Source organism: Heterodontus francisci, chromosome 1, assembly GCF_036365525.1.
Source record: "Heterodontus francisci isolate sHetFra1 chromosome 1, sHetFra1.hap1, whole genome shotgun sequence".
Lineage (NCBI taxonomy): Eukaryota > Metazoa > Chordata > Chondrichthyes > Heterodontiformes > Heterodontidae > Heterodontus > Heterodontus francisci.
Window position 1 is genome coordinate 271,608,955 of NC_090371.1, and position 19,872 is coordinate 271,628,826.

At 42.2% G+C, this 19,872-nt stretch overlaps 1 protein-coding gene across 3 annotated transcripts in view; it reads left to right on the forward strand.

The window, feature by feature from the left end:
- The first annotated feature begins 1,116 nt into the window (after positions 1-1,116).
- The window catches only part of psd3l (pleckstrin and Sec7 domain containing 3, like), a 433,935-nt gene continuing 415,179 nt past the window's right edge, over positions 1,117-19,872 (forward strand). The window contains exons 1-2 of one of the 3 annotated variants that reach the window (XM_068045096.1): positions 1,117-1,321; positions 9,591-10,433. In XM_068045096.1, coding sequence (XP_067901197.1) covers positions 9,636-10,433 — 798 coding nt within the window. In that variant the 5' untranslated portion in view covers positions 1,117-1,321; positions 9,591-9,635. The remainder of the gene's footprint in view (positions 1,322-9,590; positions 10,434-19,872) is intronic. The other 2 variants (XR_010976222.1, XM_068045048.1) reach the window with 2 other exon arrangements.

Genomic DNA, 19,872 nt, shown 5'->3' on the forward strand with positions numbered 1-19,872 from the left:
GTCAGGGGCTATCTAAATGCAAGTTCTTTCTTTTAGCTAGGAACAGGCAGTAAAGCAGTCATGCTAACATCACTCATGCTGTGAACAAATATTTTTAAAAATACACTATCATATGAAGCAGAAAATTATTCACCTCTCAGCTGTTGATGTGATTCGCCAATGAATCTTAACTTCACCCACCTGTCTCATTCTTCTTCCCCTCTCCCACGCGATCTTAGCATCTCTGCAGCTGCCTAATATTCTGCACAGAATGTTCTTCACTTCTCCAGTCTCTCCCACACAGATCAGACTATATCGTTTAAACTCTCCTCCCCATAAGAACTGCTTATAAAAAAGAACACTGGCTCCTTTAATAACTGTACTGGCAAACATCAGTTCGCAAATGAAAATTCCAGGAAATGTCATATTGGAGACGGAAGTGTACAACATTAAAGAAAGAAAAAGCATTTGTTAAATCCACCAATTCTTTTAAAACTTTATTCCCCAGAGTTGTCAACACAAATCGAATGCTGTGATTCATCAGGACTCGGACAGTTTTCAGTTTGCCTTTTTAAAATTAATTAAAGGACATGAACTAAAAGTCTGACAGAAATCAAGTTTCTATGATTCCCCGGAACATATAGATTGCCCTCCCTCCCTCCTGCGAGATTGAGAGGGTCTCCATACAGACGGTGTATGGTTAATTTGAGTTGATCTGGCTGGTCAGTATGAATGAAGAGACTCTGGGGGAAACAATGCGTTGGGAAGAATCTGCTGTAATTGCTTATGCTGCAGCCAGTCAGTCGTCTGGAAAAGCTGGGCTATAAAGTGGCGACTGTGCTGTTAATTCCAGCATATTCTATCCGACTGCCACTGGTAGGTCGGAGCAGCATATATAAGGAAGAATGTGAAACCCTTGGCCCTGTGTCAATTGGAGGAGGGTTGGTGAGGGGATTGGAGGCGGGCTGCTTTAAGGTAGAGTGACACTTGGGGAGGGGGCTGTGTTGAGGGTTCTCTGAGGCCTCAGGAAGAAACAGGGAAAGGTTTGACAAGCAGCGCCTGTCAGAATGACTGAGGAAACGGCCATAAGCGTGCAGCTAATAAATGATTACAAGGACAGCCCTTCTCTGGCTCATTACTTTTTGTCCTGGCAGTTTCGCGGCTGCTTTTATTTAATGGGAACTTCCAATTTATTGCAATAATACAGGAATAATTGAAGCTGCATGGGAGCCCCTTAAAACTACAACAGAACAAAATAGAAAGGCAGGCTTTGGCAAGAGGCTGCTCTTCAGGGAAAGCAGTTGTTTGGGATCTTTTACTGGGCTAAATCTTTCTCAATATGGTAAGTGCTTGTTTCATCTCCGAGTCCTGCTGCCAAATTCATCTCATGCACCTGGAGCAGGAAACTGCCTGAATTATTTTGTTAATATTCACTGCGGTTCCTTGCATCAGAGTGAGAGAAAGAGAAAAAAAAAACTTACACTCTGCAATGTAGCTTTGTGGCTGTGGACCATTTATTCAACTGTGATAACATCTTGAGCGGGAGTTCAGATGTAAACAAGTATTAATGGAGAGCGATGTGGCTCTAAAGTATAAGATGTGTTTGAATTTATAGCTTCTCATTGCTTTATAATGGGAAAAATTCTTTATTGCTTTTCATTTTTCTCTTTTTGTTATTGAACTGACATTTATGGGACGGGTTTACTTATCTGTGTGTAGTCTGATTGCGAGGACATATTTAATCACATTGCCAGCATAACAATCTGAGAGTTTATGTTTTTGAGAATGCAGGGCTAAAATTCCAGTTGTGTTCGTGTTGGCTGGGCTCTTTCTGAAACTTTCTGTGGAGACTGCGCCCAGAGCAGGCGAAAAAATCATTGCTGCTGTGCACACTCAAATCTTTCAAATCTTTTCAATCTCCTGGGCTGCAATTGGGTTTTCAGTGACCACGAGGAAAGAAAAACGTTATTCAATCATTGAATAACAACGTTTCCAGACTATTGCTGACACTGAACTTTCGTGGCGACAGAAACATTTGCCACTGTGTGTAAGGCTGCGAATGTAAAATTTTCAACTCTCATTATTTAATGTCTACTAACAAGAAAGCTGGGTGAGGAGAGTTGACAAAAAAAAACAGCAAGTTACATCATGGACAATCGTTGTGGCTTTATTGTTCTATGTTAGAACTCTTTGATGAAGTATTTATTCACTCTTTTATGAAATAACATCCAGTCTGCGTTTCTGTTATTTTTAAGCATTTGACTTATAATCAAAGGATGATGTCAGAATAAAAAACATAATTAAAATTCCCTCCAGACAGAGGGCCCATTCACGCGGCTGTACATATGGCTTAGATGAAGTAAATTGGGAGGAGGCTTGCATGGAGAGCAGAAACAACAGCATGGACCAGTCAGGCTGAATGGCCGATATGTGAGCCGTACATTCTATAAAATTGGATGTCGTTTGTTTGTGAAGGAAACAAATAGACCTCTTTTTTTCATTAACAACTTTTTGTCCAACTTTGTCTTGCTTGTTACGTGAAACCACTGAAAGACCTCTTCTCTAGATGCTTTGCCAAATCCAGGATTTGTGAGTATTCAGTACCACAAAACCATAGAGGTTTACAGCAGAGGAGAACGCCATTCGGCCCATTGTGTCTGTGCCACCTCTTTGCTGGAAGAATTCAAAACTAATTCCATTGCCCTGCTCTCCTCATAGCCCAGCATCTTCCTCTTCTTCAAATATTTATCTAATTTTCCCTTAATAGTTGCAACAGTCTCTGCCCCAACCACTCCCTATAGTAAAACATCCCATGCTCCAACAACACTCTCATGTAAATAAAATTCTCCTAATCCCTCCCCTCACTTTCTTGGCAACAGTTTTAAATCAATGACAATAGCTTGTCACTGATTCCTCAACTACAGAAAATAGTATTTCCCAAATCACCCTACATAGCCTTACTAATTTAAAAAACCTATCTTAAATTTCCTCCTAGCCTTCTCTGCTCCACTCGAAACTGTTACAATCTCTGAAGTCTTTCCTTATGGCAACAGATTCCCATCTCTCGCATCATCCTGATCAATCTATGCTGTCTGTAGCTTTAATGTCCCTTTCATAATGGGGTGCCCAAAACTGCATGTTCTAACTAGCTCAGACAATACGTTGTATAAATTCATGATCACTTCTTAAGTCTTGTACTCTGTAGGGTAGAAGTTCAGCTGGGCTGGCAGTATCAAATGGGCAGTACCACATTGGCAGTCCACTGAAGTCAATGGAATATCAGGCAGGGCGTTTAACTGGCAGTCGGTGCATACCACCCATTCTGCATTACCTCCCAAGATGACTTTCTACCCCGTGTCTCTATTTATGAAACCTAAAAAGCTTTTTATGATTTTATATACAGATTTTTCCATTTCATAGTTAGCATATTAATAAGTTAGAGAGTGCTTTTGAAGGCATCAAGAGTTCCAAGCCAAGCGCTGGGCATGTGAATGAGATGGAGTGGCATTCACCAAGCCCATGGACAGGTGTCAATGGTAAGAGTCGATGGTGAGAGTGGGCACCTGTACCACTGCTGGTATATTTCTGGCACTTGACTGCTCCATGTAGCTGACAAATTTAGTGTCTGCCATTAGGGGCAAGTTTGTCAGGGCCCCTTACCTGAAACAATTGGTCAATTTCCCTTCAGCAATGGTGGGGCTGATCCAATAATAATTTAACAAAAACTCCTACTCTTTCATAAGAACATAAGGAACAGGAACAGGAATAGGCCATATGGCCTCTCGAACCTGCACTGCCATTCAGTAAGATCATGGCTGATCTTTCTTCAGGGCTCCCCTTGCCTGAACTTGTTGAAGTCAAGCGTCATGAAGCGGTGAAGCGGCAACTCCCAGTGGAGGGTGTCTTTACCCCACCCCAGGCATCACCCTGATGTCATTGGCCTTTTAATGGCCAGGTGGATGTTCCACTGCCCCCTTATAAGGCCGAATAAACATTGCCAGAATCGGCAGGGACTCGCAACTGCCATCATGCAGTACGTTCTGCTGGTGTGAGTCCCTCAGAAGCTCTGAGGAATTTGAGGGGCTGCTTCTATGTTTAACCTTTCCTTTCTGTGCTCAATCAACTGAGGGTTGGAGCACTTACCATTTCAGGCATCTGGTGTCTGCATCACGTACTTTCTGCTGCATGTTTAGCTGCAGAATAAATCTCCATCTACACTGTCCCAACAATGTTTTTCAATCCAACCCCAGACAAACGCCTCCTACTGCACCAATCTGACCTTTCTTCTGCTTTCCATTAATATTTTGCCAAATTAAGGGTAATTTTGTGCTGTGTCTGTGCTCACCAGGACCTGAATTCCAACTGCTTGAACTGACTCCATGTCTGACCCTTTCAGCCTATAGCAAAGATTTTCATCCTCTTTGGGCTGGTTCCAGAGACCAGTCTCTAACCCACTACTAGATGCACTTTTTCTAATCTGCTGATACTTGTGGAGAATTTCTCCTATTGATTAAAGTCATGGAAGTAGTTTTTGTTGCTGTAATATGAAATATATCTCTATTCTTAGAAAAGCAGTGAGGCAGTTCTCTTAGAGGGACAATCAAAAGTCTGAACTTTTTTCTTGAAGGAATCGATTTCTTGTTGGGGTTCAGTTCCATAGATGCCAGTTTCCCTCTGATACCTTACCCAAGTGGGCATTATTCAGGGAAAACATGGATGAGTTTGAAGTGCAGAGTTTATGTTTCTATTGGTTGGTGATCACCACATTAATCCCACATTCTGCACACAAGTCAAGGAATTTTAACATTGGCTGATACTGTAAAATGGGCAATATTGAATTAATTGCACATTATACACCACACCCCCAATCTTCCTATCCATAAAAGTTAATGGAAGAGAAAACAGTGTGGTGCACATAATGGCAGGCAATTCAATATTGCCAATTTTACCCTATTACTCAATGTTAAAATTACCCCTTAAATTTCCATGACAGACTTTGATACTAAATAAATGAAGCAACAAAATTCTGAAAGTATTACAAACTGAAAAGTGTTGATTCCTGTCAAGCGAAAGGAGTTGCAGACACCGCCGAGTTAAACTTTACAAGGTAGGAGCCAGTAGACCCAACAAAACAAGGTGTCTGTCTGTATTTCAGCAATGGTCTAAACCTAATGGCAAATTCATGACATTCACAAGAACTGTCAAAAGCCAAAGTAGTTAGTCTCCATTTTCCTCAGTTCTTTATACTCAGTGAGCCTTGAAAAGCTTCTAGCTCCCAGATGTGTTGTACTGTCTTAGATATAAAGATCCACTTTTCCTAACCAGAGGTCTACTAGATATATACTGGAACTAAAAATGCTTGACAGAATGTATCAACCTTCCAATTTGTGGTCTTTTAGCTCCTTCAAAGGACATCAACACAACAGGATACGGATGTAAATTCTGTATAAATATTCCATAAAACACATATAGCCATTTGGATATGTTTTGAACTGGCATATTGGATGCATAAATTGAATAATGTAACTAATGGGATTAAATGATGAGGAGAGGTTGCATAGACTTGGCTTCTATCCCATTAAGTATAGAAGATTAAGAGATAACCTACTTGAAGTGTTTAAGTTGATTAAAGGATTTAATAGGGTATATAGAGAGACATTATTCCCTCTGGTGGGGGAATAAGATTAAAATTAGAGCTTGGCCATTCAGGGGTTATATCAGAAAACACTTCCTAACACATAGGGTAGTGGAAATATGGAGGTCTCTTCCCAAAAAGGCAGTTGAGGCGCGGGGGTCAACTGAAAATTTTGAAACTGAGATTGATAGATTTTTGTTAAGCAAGGGTTTTAAGGGGTAGGAAACCAAGGCAGGTAAATGGAGTTAAGATACAGACCAGCCATGATCTAATTGAGTGACGGAACAGGCTCAAGGGGCTGAATGGCCTACTCCTGTTTCTATGATCCTATTATATTTGCTCTGCTAACCTAAAATGAGCACAGCTAACTTTGTAAAAATGACTGAGCAGCAGCATGGTGACTTGTAGTTTTGCAGTGCCTGGAGCAGTTTTCAGTTGCTAAGTCAGTTTCAGTAATCTGTGATGGGTGGAATCCTTGCTTGGCTGGCTGGGAATGCCAGAAAACCAAAATAAAGCTCAGACTTTTCTCACTGTTCTCACGAGCTTTCTCTGATTCTATGTGGGCTGTCTGCATGGGAGACATAGCGGGACAGAAAGAAGAGAAGAAACAAAATGAAGTGGAGGTGGAGGTGGAAGAGAGACCACAAAGAGAGAAAAAAGTCAAAGAGAGTCAAGCACACAGAAACAGAGAAACACAGTGACAGGTGATTAAGAAGTAAACAGAAACAGCAATGACTTGCATTTATATAGTGCCTTTATGTTAGTAAAACATCCCAAGATGTTTCACAGAAGCATACTTCTACAAAAATTCATAGGAAATCAAAGAAAGTGATATTAGGATGGGTGACTAAAAGTTTTGGCAAAGAAGTATGTTTTGAGGAACGACTTCAAGGAGGAGAGAGAGACAGAAAGGTGGAGAGGTTTAGGGAGGAAATTCCAGAGCTTAAAGTAAGGGGAGAGCAAGATTCTGAACATAAATCTCCTGGTTGCTGTAAAGATTTTGAGTTGGTTGGCAAAAATATTGCATCTTCTATTAAAAAAATCCTGGATTTTTTCCCCCTCTGACGCCAGGGTTGTAGTCTCCAACTTGAATGCTGCTTCTGTATAAGAATGGTGTGCTTGATGATTACATGCCAGCATTTTATTAAATCTGGATTCAGTTGGCTACAGGTGAGGTGTCCTGAACCGTGACTGCTGAGGATAACCTTGATTGCCCAGCAGCCATCTTTTTGAGGTTAAATATCAGTATGACATAGGCATAAAATGAAAGCTATTTAACAGCTGCTTGGAAACTGAGCACAGACTTGCATCATGCAATGCTGATAGATGCAAATGAGTTGAACATTTGGATGGAATTCTTTCCCTCCAATTTATGTAGGTCATGACATTGTACAAGTTAGTATGTAGTACCATATGGCTGCAATATGTCAGCTGTAGCTCAGGGGTAGCACTCTCGCCTCTGAGTCAGAAGGTACTGAAGGAGCACAGCACTGTCAGAGGTGCTTACTTTTGGGTGACACTGTAAACTGAGACCTCATCTGCCTTTTTGAGTGTAAGTAAAAGATCCTATGCATTATTTCTCTGGAAGCCTTCACAAACATTTATCCCTCAACCACTACCTAAAAAAACACAGGTAATCCAGTCATTTATCTCATTGCTGTTCAAGGATCTTGCTGTGTGCAAATTGGCTGCTGCACTCCCTACATTACAGTGACTACACTTCAAAAGTACTTCATTTTCAGTAAAGCATTTTGTGGTGAAAGGCACTGAATTAATGCAAGTTTTTCTTTCTTTCCTTCTATGTATAACTCACTGGAATTTGAGCAAATCCTGCCAATTGCACAGCCCTCCCAGGCTGCTATTAGTTGATCATGAGGAAAGAGATGAAATTGTTTGCTTGAGTAAACAAGGCATCAAGTACCTGATTTTACATCCATGAGCAGCTGTTAGTTTTTTGTTTCTGATGTCTCCAGAGTTGGCTGGAATGAACCCAAAGCTTAAAGCAGTCAGGTCTGACCTTAATGGCCATGAGCAGTGCAATGTCGGTGGAGTTTGCCTTCAAGTCAGCCTGGAACAAGTGGTATATCCTTGCCCTTGAGTGGTGCCTGACTTGAAGCGGTTCTTATACAGAACCTGACTGTAGCTGATTCTGCTATTATGCAAAACCCAAAACCTGAGCCTGGTCTCATCATCTGTTTAACTTGGTCCTGAGACGGAGTCACCCAACCAAAACCCAATCCTGCCCTCAGTCTGAAATGGATCTGTCCATACCCACTCTCAGGCAGTATCTCACATGACCCTAATCTCAGACATACCCACCTTGATTTAATTCTTCTCTCAAACAGCACCCACCTTGATCTAACACCACTCTTGGTCAGCACCTGATTTGACCTCATTCTCAGACATTACCTGATCTGACCTAGTGAGAATTTAAGATTGGGGAACAGGTTATCTCTTCTTGTAAAGAGTGGCTTGCTTTTTTTAAAAAAAAGTTTCTCAAGGAAGTTATTCATAATCTCTAATTATTTATCCGCACAATCTCTCTTCATTTATTCTGATCAAATTAATATATTGATAAAACTGCACTTTAGAAAAAAATGGCTTTTAACAATAACGGATGTGTAAAATTTAACAGCTTCGAGTTAATTGCTTAGGCTTGGAATTGTGCCTCGTCTTTTCATTAGGGTCAACCACCAATACGATTCCATCCCCATCAGAGAACATATTGACACTGGGACTTACTCAGATGCCGAGTTAACAGAGGCTCCATTATACCAAAAGTCATAAATTTGGTAGTGTCCCTGAACATCCTTTGTGTGGAGGCTGCTTTCTACAAACAGGCTTGTAAGTAGTCAGTAAATATTATTCGTCAGCCTCCTCCTCATGCCAGTTTATCCCTTGAGATTATTTTATGGCTGTTCTGCTCTGACCAAAGTGTAGGCGAGTTTTCAATGAATGCCAGATGCAGCCAGGTCTGCTGTACTCTGTGTGTGTGTGTGTGTGTGTGTATGCTCTGTATGTAGCACACCAGTGTCTCATTTTTAGGTTGTGAACCCAGCACACACGAGAAACGCCTTGGCCTGCGAAGTAAGTAAATGAACTCTTTCTGCAAGTGATACAACAAAGCGTGTAGATAAATAATGATATTGGGCACTCGCCCCAGGAAGACTACAATGGGGCTCTTGTTCTGTGGGAATGGGGTCTTTTTTATGGGAAATTGTACCATCAGCATTGGAAGTGCTTAATTCTGTGTTCATGTCAGTTGTAGAAAGTCTTTCTCAGAATAAGATCATATTTACTACAGTACATGCATAAAATCAGGATGACTAAATCACTGATTGTTGTTGACTTGGCTACTTCCTTCGTGTGTTTGTTCAATGAACTCATCACAACGGTGACTTCAAAACTGATTTTACACCAAATATGTTGGTCACCCGCTGGTTATCTTTGGGTTTGGGAATAGCCATAGCAATGTGGCGCAATCCAGTTAGTGACGGTGTGTCAGTTAGAGGATTTCCAACGAGCTTTTAACAACTTGAGCGCTCATTGCAACCGAAATCGTTTGTCTGCAACACAAATCCAACTGTAGATTCGGTGAATTAGAAAGGTTGAATTTGATGGGTTGTGAGTTTAATATTCATACTTCTGAGTATATTCCATATTGCATTAAAGTAGCCGAACAGAGGAATGTTGCATCCCGGTTTTTGTGGGGCTGGATTCCTGGAGGAGATGAAGGTTTGGCCAGTAGGACTCCCAGCGATGAATGTTGCTGTCTGGGCTGAGGAATGATTAATGCTCTGAATGTTTCAATATGTCCCAATTCTTCAGAGTAATTCCAAATGCGGAGGAACAAACATGTGATTGCAATTTTTTGACAGGATTGTGAATTCAGTATTCAAATAGGCTTTTGCTTTCTTTAAAAAAACAAATTACAGGTCTGTCCGTTCTAAATCATTGACATTTCTTTTTGCTCTAGGAACTGCTCCCTACAACTGACTGTGGATAATGATATGAACAGGAAATGGCTGAGAAGCAACAGCTCAAGACTTCCTTCCTTTTCGTGAGGTTACAGTCGCCGACCAAGCCAGTTGGTCAAGCTGAGCCAAAATGCACAAACAGCACCGCCGGGGAAGTTGGTTCGATTCTCACCAGAAATGGGCTAGCTTCTGTAATTGACATCGGCTGCCATGGCAACCACAAACAGTTCTGCGGTGGGTTGTGTAATAATGACCAACGTGAGCGAGGAAGTGCCCGGTGGTCAGCTGCCCAATCCCATGGATGGTGTGTCTGCAGCAGCATTAGTACCAATGATGGGTGCAAGGTTCCTTCAAGGGAAAGCTCGCCTCCCACACTCGAACTCTCAACCAGTTACCCTGGCTGCAAGAGTGTAAACTTCCTGGATCTGGTGACGTCCCACACAAGACCTCAGCCTGTAGCTCCGAGCCAGCCAAGAAGTGCAGGCTCAGAGGAAACTGTGAAATCCTGGCAGCAGCCACAATCTCCAGTGTCTCCGTCCAGAGCAGACACAAACTATTCCTCAACAGCCGGTGTCCGGAATCCGCCCACACAACATGCCTCCAGTTGCAGAAAGGAGGGGCCCAGATGGAAAGTAGAGGTGAATAAGTCCAATGTTGCAGAGGCACCCCTCTTCTGCAAACCTCCCCATTCAGGGAATCAAAGACTTTCTTCTGGAGTTGTGGACTGGTCACTGAAGCCAGCTGACACACTTCAGGAGAGCAGGGTACTCCAGTCTACGACCCCAGCTCCCCAGTTCCCTCGGACAACCAGCTCACCAACAAGTCCAAATACACTACAAAAGGTAAGGCTGCAGGAATATATTATACTGCAGCGTTAAAGACTCTCTGTGGATTACAGAATTTCTGCAAATTTGTCTTAATGTTTCAAAGACACTGACAGTAGCTGTTTGGGACAATGTGCAGTTTTTACAGTTAGCATAATTCAATCTGCACACACAGGTTAAGCTGAAATGTCAAATTCTCTACAGTATATTGCAGTGAGATCCCTTCAAAATGCTACTAGAATATTGTTCAGATGCAGTTAGCTGCTGTTGGGTTCAATGCAGTGAATGTTTGGTAAGATTTACAGTAACAGCACAATGATATTCATTTAACAGAATTTTAACCTAATCCATCAAGTGGGAATGGGATGGCTTTAAGTCAGATTCCCATTGTACATGCTGCCCGATTAGAGCGTAAAATTGGAGGTGGGAGAGGGGTTTGGACCCAAACCCTCCCCATTCCTGCCAGATGGGTTAGGTTAAAATCCGGGCTTCACTGTATCATTTGCCCTGTGGTGTGAATGAATGGTGTCAGAAAGAGATCAGTGCAGATTCCTTTAAAGCAAATATTGCAAATTGCATGGAACAGGTTCGACAGGCATGCACGCAGATTCAGTTGTGGGGAAATAGTGTGAATTTGCCAGTCAATTTTTGCAAGACCAAACGGCGATTATGCCAAGTGTAAATATGTGGGATTCCTTAGGCTGTGCATCCAATACGCTGATACATGCCTCAATAATTCAGGCTAAGGTGTCAGAAGAGATGTGTTACTGCTTGGCTGTTCCGTGCAAGAAATCTTGCACATTTAATCTTGGAGCAGTGTTGTTACCTTTCCCGTATAAGTCAAAAGGGGTCAAACTCATTACTCATTATGTATCATAGGGTGATGGGCTCACACGGACAGAACTGTCTAAGTGGAAGAAGGAACTGTTCAAAAGTACAATAGTATTATCTGTGCAAAGATAAACCCTGTAGTAAGATATGATTCTTATTTTGAAGTTTACAGAAGGGTCGTTGAAATTTGCTGCACTCAATGTATCCTGAATTGAAGGGTCTGTGCAACATATATAGAAAATCAGAAGGCTCGAAAGAACATTGAGTGTTTATAGAGTTAAGTTCAATGCATTTTTGTACTTACTCCACTGCCAGTATTGTGGTTTGGGATTGGAATCCGCTCAACTTGAAATTAGAACAAACTCACCTACTTTTCACTTCTGAGGGAAAATGCACATTTTAACTTCTGACAAGAAAACAGAAGGAAAATACTTTTCACATTAAATGGGATCTAAAATTTGACTAAAAAAATGCAAACGTATGAGAGCTTAGTGGCATCAGGAGATTAAAAGGAATCTAAGTTCATTTGTTCAGAAGAATACATGAGTACTTTAAGGCACTTCTACACAGTCTGTCACTGTCAAACGCAGAGCAGTGAAGTCAATGGAATAAATTTGGGGACAGATGTAAAATGGGCTGTCGACGCACTATCGACCATTTTGCAGCACTGCACAAAGTTAATATCTACGCCAAAGTGCTCTGATATCGCATTACCAATGTTCAAAGCAGTCTGTTAAACTGCCCGTCTTGCCATTCTCTTCTCCTCCATCCATGAACATTCACTCCCTCCACCACTGATGCACTGTGGCAGCAGTGTGTACCATCTACAAGATGCACTGCAGCAATGCACCAAGGCTCCTTAGACAGCACCTTCCAAACCCACGACCTCTACCAGCTAGAAGGACAAGGGCAGCTGATGCTTGGGAACATCACCACCTGCAAGTTCCCATCCAAGTCACACACCATCCTGACTTGGAACTATATCGCCGTTCCTTCACTGTCACTGGGTCAAAATCCTGGAAATCCCTACCTAATAGCACTGTGGGTGTACCTACCCCACATGGACTGCAGCGGTTCAAGAAGGCAGCTCACCACCACCTTCTCAAGGGCAATTAGGGATGGGCAGTAAATGCTGGCCCAGCCAGCGATGCCCACATCCCATGAACGAATAAAAACAAATTCCTTCATGTACCATTCTCCATTAGGCACTGGGAAGAAGGGTCACTGCTGAATCGAGCCACAGTGTGTAGGAGCCAAGGAGAAGTGAGTCTCGGCTCTCAGGTGGGCGGTTTATATTTCGTTGTTGCAGTGGGGCCAGGCAAAATTGAAACCCACGGTGACCAGTCTAAAATGGTATTTAGAATAAAGCAAAATAAGAAACGGAATTATGTTTAACAACGGCTCCCCAACATACAGTCCACATGTTGTGGTGCACCCTGGTCGGGGAATGTTTCCGATGAACCAGTATCTGCTTGTTAATATCCCATGGTAAAGCGTGCCTACCCGACCCGAACCCGACCAGACCCGACGACATGTGTCGGATTCGGGTCGTGTCGGGTCTCTCTTCTGGGTCCAGTATTCGGGCTCGAGTTGGGTTGGGCTGGACGTGGACAGTGCTGCCTTGCTCCGGGAAGTAATCTTCAAATGAACATTCAGGACATCAAAGTCGGAAACATGCAGTACGGACTCCACACACTGCAGTAAAGCCTGGCTACCCAACCAAACCCGACTACATGTGTCAGGCTCGGGTCGGGTATTTAAAAAAATTAAAGGACTCGTGCCCAGGTCAGGTCCCGGTTGGCTGTTGTCGGGTTGGGCCCAGGTCAGGTTTTAATTTTATACCCGAGCCAGGCTTTATCCCATGGTAACCTGAGGAACTTAGGAAGATAGGAAGAGGAGTCGGCTATTCAGCCCCTCGAGCCTGTCCCGCCATTCAATGAGATCATGGCCGATCCGCGGCCTAACTCCATATACCTGCCTTTGGCCCATATCCCTTAATATCTTTGCTTAACAAAAATCTGTCCAACTCAGATTTTAAAATGCTCAGATGCAGATAACACTGGCAAGGATTTGGAGAGATTCTGTTCAATAATAGGTGAATTTAATTTTCATTTAGTGATATTTAATTCACATGATTTATAATTTTTGCACTGATACCTCTGGGATGTACTCGAAAGCAAGGATCTTGTTAATGGTGCTGGTTCCACCGTTTTGCACTGTTTTTCGGGAAGCTGAAAAGCTGAGATCAACTGGAACTCTTCTAATGACTTCAGTAGTGCTGACATTTTTATCTTGATTTTCCCTCCTTTTTATATCCTGAAGGTGCAGAATTATTCAGGTATGGTCACAGCCTGACTCATACTGGGGTACAAGTCTCACCCTAACTCACATTGGGGTATAGTCATCTTATTGAATGGTGGGGCAGGCTTGAAGGCTATATGGCCTATTCCTGCTCCTATTTCTTATGTTCTTATGTTTGTGCTGTTGTGGTTGTTTAAATTACACAAATGCATTCTTTTGTAAGCTTGAATTTACTTCTGACACATTCCCCCACTTTGGTACATCTTTGCATTGTAGCACAGTCATGTATTTCGTTGCTGACTATTTCTCCTGTGCAAGTATTTTTGGGCACCGGGAAAGTCCTCGGGGCTTCTCCCAGTCCACTGACATTTGCGTGTAAACGGGGTTTCCGCTGAACAACCGCCAAAGTTACGATGTTGGATTTGGGAGAAGGTCCAAGAAACTTGACTTTTAAGAAAAAAATACGTATTACCCTGTAGGCACCAGGCAGCCGTTCTGATCTGCTGAGAACTTTTTAACATGGGGTCATTATGTAGAGGTGAGGAGCTGGAACTCTGGTTACTTCCCGTTACCAATCCAGGGATGCTGAGACCGGTTATAATGACTTCATTGCTGCTAACCAGAGATCAAACCAAGTCTGCATGTTCAGTCCTGCAGTGGGGCCTGCACTTCCCCAGCTTGATGTGTGTTCCATTCATTCTGTCGGCGGAAGCTGAGGTAAGTACGAAGATGCTAGGAATGTACATTACACGTGGAACTCCTGTTCATCACATTGTGGATAACATGTACCTGGAAACTATGCTCTGTTCCTCAAAAGATGCAAACTCTGTGAAAATATCAAACTAAATAAGCTGCACTGAAAAACCAAATAAGGGATTTAGTGAGAACACTGAGTATTTCTGCATTTTTAAAAAATAAAATGTTTGATACCAACAGAAGGGTATAGTTTTCCTGAAATATGATGGATACTTCAATCTACAATTTAATCTTGGAGAGAGATTGATGGACAAATGCTTAATGCATTCAAATGATCATCCTCTATTTGCTATTTTTGCTGGGGTCGTTAACTTATTTAATTAAAAATAGCAAACAGAGGAATGTTCTACAGGGTGTTGAGCTTGCTAAGATTGCCAACATTGATGCCTAGCCTTGTTTCTGCATTTTTCTCATGCAGCACTTTTTAAAGGTGTCCAGTGTCTCCATCTGCAATGTAAACTAATTTGTTTCACACTAATTTTCCGATATACTGATGTAATATTGTGCACAGTTTACAGGTGTAGGGATTAGGGCTTACTGTACAAAAACTGTGTCCTCATTCTCCTGGGCAGGAAAGACATTGATAAATTATGACAGTGATTTGAAATTGAAAGGAAGAAGACTCCCTCTGGGGGAGAGAATTCCAAAGATTCACAACCCTTTGGAGTGAAGTAATTTCTCCTCATCTCAGTCCTAAATGATCAGCCCCTTATCCTGAGACTGTGCCTCCGTGTTGTAGATTCCCTGACCAGTGGAAATAATCTCTCAGTATCTACTATATCCAGCTCCTTTAGAATCTTATATCTTTCAATGAGATCACCTCTACTCTTCTAAACTCCAGAGAATATAAGCCCAATTTACTTAGTCTCTCATCATAGGACAACCCCCTCATCCTAGGGACTAATCTATTGAACCTTCGCTGCACTGCCTCCAGTGCAAGGATATAATTTCTTAAATGTGGAGACCAAAACTGCGCAGAGTATTCCAGATGTGGTCTCACCAAAACCCTGTACAATTGTAGCAATACTTGTTTATTCCTATACTCCAATCCCCTTGCAATAAAGGCCAACATGCCATTTGCTTTCCTAATTTCTTTTTGTACCTGCATGTTAACTTTTTGCATTCCTTGAACAAGCACATCCAAGTCTCCTTGAACATCGACACTTACAAGTTACACACGTTTTCAAAAATATTCTACTTTTCTCTTCTTAAGACCAAAGTGCATAACTTCACACTTCCCTACATTATACTTCATCTGCTATCTTGTTACTCACTTAGCATGTCTATGTCGCTTTGCAGCCTCGTTCTGTCCTCCTCACAGCTTACCTTTCCACCTACCTTTGTATCATCAGCAAACCTAGATACATTACTCTCTGTCTCTTCATCTAAGTCATTAATATAGATTGTAAATAGCTGAGGCTCCAGCACTGATCCTTGCGACACTCCACTATTCACTGCCTAACAACTTGAAAATGCTCCGTTTATGTCCAATCGTTGCTTCCTGTCTGTTAATCAATCATCTATCCATGCTAATATATTACTCCCAACTCCATAAGCCCTTATCTTGCCAATTAACCTTTTGTGTGGCACCTTATCGAATGCCTTTTGGAAATCCAGGTATACTACATCTACTGGTTCCACTTTATCTACCCTACTAGTTACATCCTTAAAAAACTCTAATAAATTTGTCAAACAGGATTTCCCTTTAGTAATCCATGTTGATTTGTTTTAATCGTACTGTGCTTTTCTAAGTGCATTGTTAAGACTTCCTTAATAATAGATTCCAGCAACTTTCCAACGTCTGATATTAGACTAACTGGCCTGTAGATTCCTGTTTTCTCTCTCCCTCCTTTCTTGAAAAGTGGTGTAACATTTGCCAACTTCCAATCTGATGGGACCGTCCTTGCACCATCAGCTATTGGGAACAGCCATTCTTTGTCTACCTTATCTAAACTGTCATAATCTTGTACACCTCTATCAAATCTCCCCTAAACCCTCTTTATTCCAAGGAAAACGAACCCAGCTTCTCCGACCTAACCTGGTAGCTAAATTCCCTCATCCCTGGAACTTTTCTGGTAAATTTCCTATGCACCCTTTCAAGGACCCTCACATCCTTCCTAAAGTGTGGTTGCCACTGATGGTCACTATCTGGCAATGCCCGCTGGAAGCATGGGGGGTCATTGGATTAGGGTGAGATTGGGTTTGCCAGTTAAAATGTTTGCAACATTCATCCTCAAGACTAGCACATGGTCATTTGGGCAAAGTGCTGGAGAGTGGCAGTGGCCGCAGATCCACGACCCAGCCAGGAATCAATGCATTGGATAGTGGAGGGCAGGCGAGAAAATCAAACCTTTCTTTGTCCTCACCATTTCTCTCTTCCTCCCTTCATCCCCTCCTGCAGGTATCAACTCCTGCAACTCCAGTTCCATGGGTACAGGTTGCCCTGTAGTATCTCGCCCGTTTCACACATGAGCCTAAACAGCAAGCAGTGACAGGCTGTTTAGTCACAAGGACATCACAACCAAGACCAACTCTGTCCTTTCCCAACATCCACAGTTGGACATTTTCTGGCAGGAATGGCTGGATTGTGATTAGGAGGAAGAACCATGCTGCTTTTTCCTGACCCTCTCTTGTTCACGCATACTGTGGCCAATCTTAGCTCTTTGACTGCTGCCCCAGTTGGGATCGGATAATTCAGCACAGAGCTGGTCTATATGGCTAAGTACCAGTCTAGGAAACGAGTTGATCTGATGTCATTGGGAGGGAGCGGAGAATCTCACCTCATTTTTCCCGTATTAGGGTGCCTATTCTAAGGGTTTCTGCATAGCCGAGTCCAGAAAGTTTCCATAATACCCATAACTTCAAAGGCTGCCTCCGACAGCAAGACAGCTCTAAGTAACATAAGAACAAAGGAAGAAGAGCAGGCCATTCGGCCCCTTGAGTCTGTTAGCCTGTTCTACCATGATCTGAACTCGTAGCTGATCTGAATTCAACTCTATTAGAGAGGTCACAGACCTGAAATGTTAACTCAGTTCAGCTCCCCACAGATGCTGCCAGACCTGCTGAGTATTTCCAGCACTTGCTGTGTTTACTTCCAATACTTGCACCCCTATGATGTCCTGGCTGAGATCAGCCAGTTCTGAGTTTTGTTAGCTATCTCAGACATAGGTAAAAAAAGAATGTGAAGATACATAACCATCTATTGAAATCAGGACAACACCCTCTTAACACAGAACAGTGCGTCCAGTGCTAGTTGTATAACAGATTGATGCCCTGAAGTTGATATCTCAAAGGTGTCTTTGAAGAATGTGTTGGGGTATGACATTGTAGGAACAGATTGGTGCATCTTAAAGAAATTAATTTTCAACCTAAGAGTCCTAATTTTATAAGAGTGTGTCTGTTCATATTTGAATTGAGGACACTGCTCACAACCGCCAACTTCAGTGAATTTTGGAGCTCCCGCGTTAGAATAATGAGCCTCTGTAGGATTAATTGGTACACTGCCTTGTGTCACAGCAGCATTCTGCTTCCATCAAGTGAGAGGCATTGAAACATGGGTCGGCCCCTCATGATTTCTTCTGTGTGGAAACCTGGAAAACAAAGCAAACAGAATTCAGCTTTTAAGACCAGGTGCAGGAACAATGAGAACACTCTGAACTGACTGGTTACTGAGCTACGTTCATCAATTTGCACGACCCCATGCAATGTAGCTGTAGACGTTTCCTCACTGAGACTGAAAATAAAGATAAAATGTGGTCAAAAATACCAAATACAAATACTGCTAAAGGTCACAATGCAAACTTTTATTTAATGGTATATTCTAGCTGTTTTAGAACAAGTGGCTTGCTAGATCACTTCAGAGAGCATTCAGAAGCAACTACTTAGTGTGGGACTATGTGTAGGGTTGGCCATGTGAGCCGCATGGAAGATGGCAGGATCCCCAAGGACACATTGTACAGTGAGCTCGCCACTGGTATCAGACCTACCGGCCATCCATGTCTCCGCTTTAAAGACATCTGCAAACGCGACATGAAGTCCTGTAACATTGATCACAAGTTGTGGGAGTCAGTTGCCAGCGATTGCCAGAGCTGGCGGGCAACCATAAAGGCGGGGCTGAAGTGTGGCGAGTCGAAGAGACTTAGCAGTTGGCAGGAAAAAAGACAGAAGCGCAAGGGGAGAGCCAACTGTGTAACAGCCCCGACAACCAATTTTTTCTGCAGCACCTGTGGAAGAGTCTGTCACTCTAGTATTGGCCTTTATAGCCGCTCCAGGCGCTGCTCCACAAATCACTGACCACCTCCAGGCGCTTACCCATTGTCTCCCGAGACAAGGAGGCCAAAGAAGAGATGTGTAGGGACCAGGCTAGATAGGAGTGTCAGATTCCCTGAGGACATTAGTGAATCAGTTGGGCTCTTACAACCATCTGGCACTTTCCATGTTCATTTTAACTGGTGTCATCCTACAAACTACCATATTTATTAAGTTCACTTTTACAATTTTGTCATGGTGGTATTTGAACTCAACAGCTTCAAATTGTTACACCAAGAGCTTAGAGGGACAAATCAATGAGGAGTTTTCGAGACAAAAGAAGTTTTTAAATCAGTAAAAGAAAGGTTCCACTTGATAAGAGAGAACTCAAGTCACCAAGAATCTGTGCTTCTGAGGCTTCTGTGTGCACTAAAGCCTTGATTTTCCTAAATGTCTTGTATTTAGGGACAGCTTACCTAACATTTCTGTTTAATGAATGCACACGTTGATTTCTGGTGAGAAAATGTTGATACTTGCTGAGTTACAGTAAAATAAACCTGCTTTTGAAGCAGGAATTTTGTTTTAGGTCCGATATCATTATTTTATTCCAATGATGCCCCCTGGTGTTCAATGACAGATATTTCCAGAAGGTGAAGACCAGTGTTTGACAGGTGCAAAAATAACAGAAACTTACAGTTCAGAATTTGTATTGATCCTGTGTTTTTTGACTTTCTTGTTACAATACTGACCAGATATAGATACGATTGCTCCATACGCAAACCTAAAGGGTTGAAATTACTCTCTGCACGACCTTTAAGGCACTGGTTTATACATTAATCTCAAACTCCTGCATTCACTGATGTGGTTAAAAATAGCACATGGAGGAATTTCAACCTCAGTGTGCGCAGTCCCTATTATAAGAAGAAAGGGTGTGCATTTATATATTACCTTAAAACATCTATTGGACATTCCAAAATACTTTAAAACAAGTGGATTACTTTGGAAGTGCATTTATATATTACCTTAAACATCTATTGGACATTCCAAAATATTTTAAAACCAGTGGATTACTTTGGAAGTGCATTTATATATTACCTTAAAACATCTATTGGACATTCCAAAATACTTTAAAACCAGTGGATTACTTTGGAAGTGCATTTGCTGTTGTTCTGTAGGTATACATGGCAGCCAAATTGTGTACAGCAAGGTCTCACAATCAACAAATGGATAAATAACCAAATGATCTGTTCTGGTGATGCTGGCTGATGGATGAATGTTGGCCAGAACACTGGGAGACCATAGAATCTTTAACATCTACCTG